The sequence below is a fragment of the Plectropomus leopardus genome, unplaced genomic scaffold (assembly GCF_008729295.1).
Source record: "Plectropomus leopardus isolate mb unplaced genomic scaffold, YSFRI_Pleo_2.0 unplaced_scaffold21423, whole genome shotgun sequence".
NCBI lineage: Eukaryota > Metazoa > Chordata > Actinopteri > Perciformes > Serranidae > Plectropomus > Plectropomus leopardus.
This window is the reverse complement of record NW_024623187.1, coordinates 1-2,293: the sequence shown is the minus strand read 5'-3', so window position 1 is coordinate 2,293 and position 2,293 is coordinate 1. Positions and strand designations below refer to the sequence as shown.

At 42.9% G+C, this 2,293-nt stretch overlaps 1 protein-coding gene across 1 annotated transcript; it reads right to left on the bottom strand.

Moving 5' to 3' along the window:
* Positions 1 to 145: 145 nt before the first annotated feature.
* Positions 146 to 2,111, bottom strand: LOC121965739 (caveolae-associated protein 2-like). Its single transcript, XM_042515863.1, has 2 exons — positions 1,789 to 2,111; positions 146 to 373 (listed from the first exon to the last, which is right to left on the bottom strand). Exons 1-2 carry the CDS (start codon positions 2,023 to 2,025, stop codon positions 200 to 202), a joined length of 411 nt encoding a protein of 136 aa, XP_042371797.1. The 5' UTR covers positions 2,026 to 2,111; the 3' UTR covers positions 146 to 199.
* Positions 2,112 to 2,293: the final 182 nt, after the last annotated feature.

The following is a 2,293-nucleotide window of genomic DNA, read 5'->3' as shown; positions in this document are numbered from 1 at the left end:
TGTTTACAGACAGGTGAGATATGTTTACAGACAGGTGAGATATGTTTCAAAATGCTTGATATATTTAATTTAATGTCAGGGTGTGATGTATATATTTGGTGTCCAGGTGTGTATCGTTTACCTCCTTCATGGTGACGGACGGTGTGATAATATTTAAGGACAGGTGTGACATATATTTAAGGACAGGTGTGACATATATTTAAGGACAGGTGTCCAGGTGTGCGTCGTTTACCTCCTTCATGGTGACGGACAGCTTGCGGCTCTTGTCCAGCAGCTTGCTGACGGTGTTGGACGTGTGACTGTGGCTCTTGGACAGTTTGGTCATGTCGGCCTGGATCCCTCTGACCACGCCCTCCATCTCCACCTGGTGCACCTGAGACACAACCAACCAATCAGCAGCCTGCTCATTTACGGGCTCAACTGGACGGCTAACGGCTAACATGTTAGCAGACGTCTCAGTCTGCGAGGACTTTTTTCTGCTGATGTGAAAACGTGTGAGGAATCTCCAGTCGCAGCGCAGTGAAACATGTGGTGCCCACATTATTTAACCCACGAGTTTCTGCCAAAGGTCATGTGACGCCTTCGGCCCAGGGGTCATGTGACGTATGCCAGATGGACAGATTTAGATCTTTGGGTCCAAAAAAGGACAAGAAACAAGGTCAGAGAGAGACGAGAAACCGTTTCCAAGCTAGAGCTTAAATGGACTGTTTTTTGAATAGAGTTTGGTTTGAGCAGTTTCTGTAAAACATCAGGATCAACGTCTGTTCTGCTTCTTCATTTAGTTTCAGATAAAGTCTAAAGTGTCTAAATCAACAGTTTTTTAAGTGGGGTTTGGTTTGGGTGTTTTTACGGACGTGGCAGCCTGAACTTGGACACTTGTGTGATATTTATCACGTTGGTTCTGTTTCTTTATGCAGTGAGGCATAAGTCAACTGTGACGACTAAATCGGCTGTTTTTTAAGTGGAGTTTGGTCTGGAAAGTTTGTCAGGACACTATTTTCAATTTTGTTATTGATTTTTTTTTATTGAATTTTTTTCATTCTTTTTAGGTCATTTTTGGGGTGTTTTTTCTATTTGTTGTAAAATTTTGAAGTTTTGTGTTTATTCTATTTATTTATTAATAGTTTGGATTTTTTGGGGGGGGGGGTCTCCTGTTTTGCTTATAATATTTTGTTTTTTTTTATTCTTTTATGTAATTTTTTTCTTCTCTTGATAATTTTGATTTTGGGGAGGTTTTTGAATTCATTTATTTATTTATAAGCTTTTTATTTATTTAGCTTTGAGGTTTGTGGTGTTCTGTTTGTTTGTTTTTGTTTGTTTGTTATTTTTAAAAAAAAATTTTTGGTCTTAGGACTGTTTTTTTTAATAATTTTAATATTTTTGTCATAATTGGGCGTGTTCTTTTTACGGTTTATTGTTGTTTTGAAGATCTTTCTGCACCGAGTACTTTTATTTTTAATACATTAAGTACTTTTTCCTGATTGTATTTTTTACTAAAGCACTATATTTAATGCAGGACTTTTACTGTAACAGAGTATTTTTACAGTGTTGTGGTAGTACTTTTACTAAAGTAAAGGATCTATTTACTTCCTCTGCCACTGCAGTCTGTACTGGTCCACGTTTCTGGTCTGTCTACTGATCTCTGAGTTCTGGTCTCTGAGTTCTGATCTCTGAGTTCTGGTCTCTGAGTTCTGGTCTCTGAGTTCTGGTCTCTGAGTTTCTGGTCTCTGAGTTTCTGGTCTCTGAGTTTCTGGTCCCCCTGGGTCATGTGGTTTAGGCGTGGCTCACCTCCATCTTGTTCTGGTTCTCCTGGACGGCGTCCAGCATGTTGACCAGTTTGTCGAGCAGCGTGAGGACCGTGATGGCGTTGACGGGACCCTGAGCCATCGTCTCCGGGTCCAGTCCTGCCAGAGGGGACGAGGGTGAGACCTGGTCCTCCTCCTGCTGGTCCTGCAGGTCCTGCAGGTCCTGGTTCTGGGAGGGGACCAGCAAGTCCTGGCTCTGGTGGGTCTCGGTGGTCACCATGACGACTCTGTCCTCAGTCCGACCGAAAACTCCCAAAAACTGCAGCGACGAAAAACTCTGAGCTCCACCTCACTGCTCTGAGTGTGTGTGTGTGTGTGTGTGTGTGTGTGTGTGTGTGTGTGTGTGCTGCGCTCTGATTGGCTGGCTCAGAGAAAAACTTTCCGTCCAACTTCCCAACTGTGGAAACGTCCACACCTTTAACCCCGTGAGTGCCAGAGCAGCTGTGTGTGTGTGTGTGTGTGTGTGTGTGTGTGTGTGTGTGTGTGTG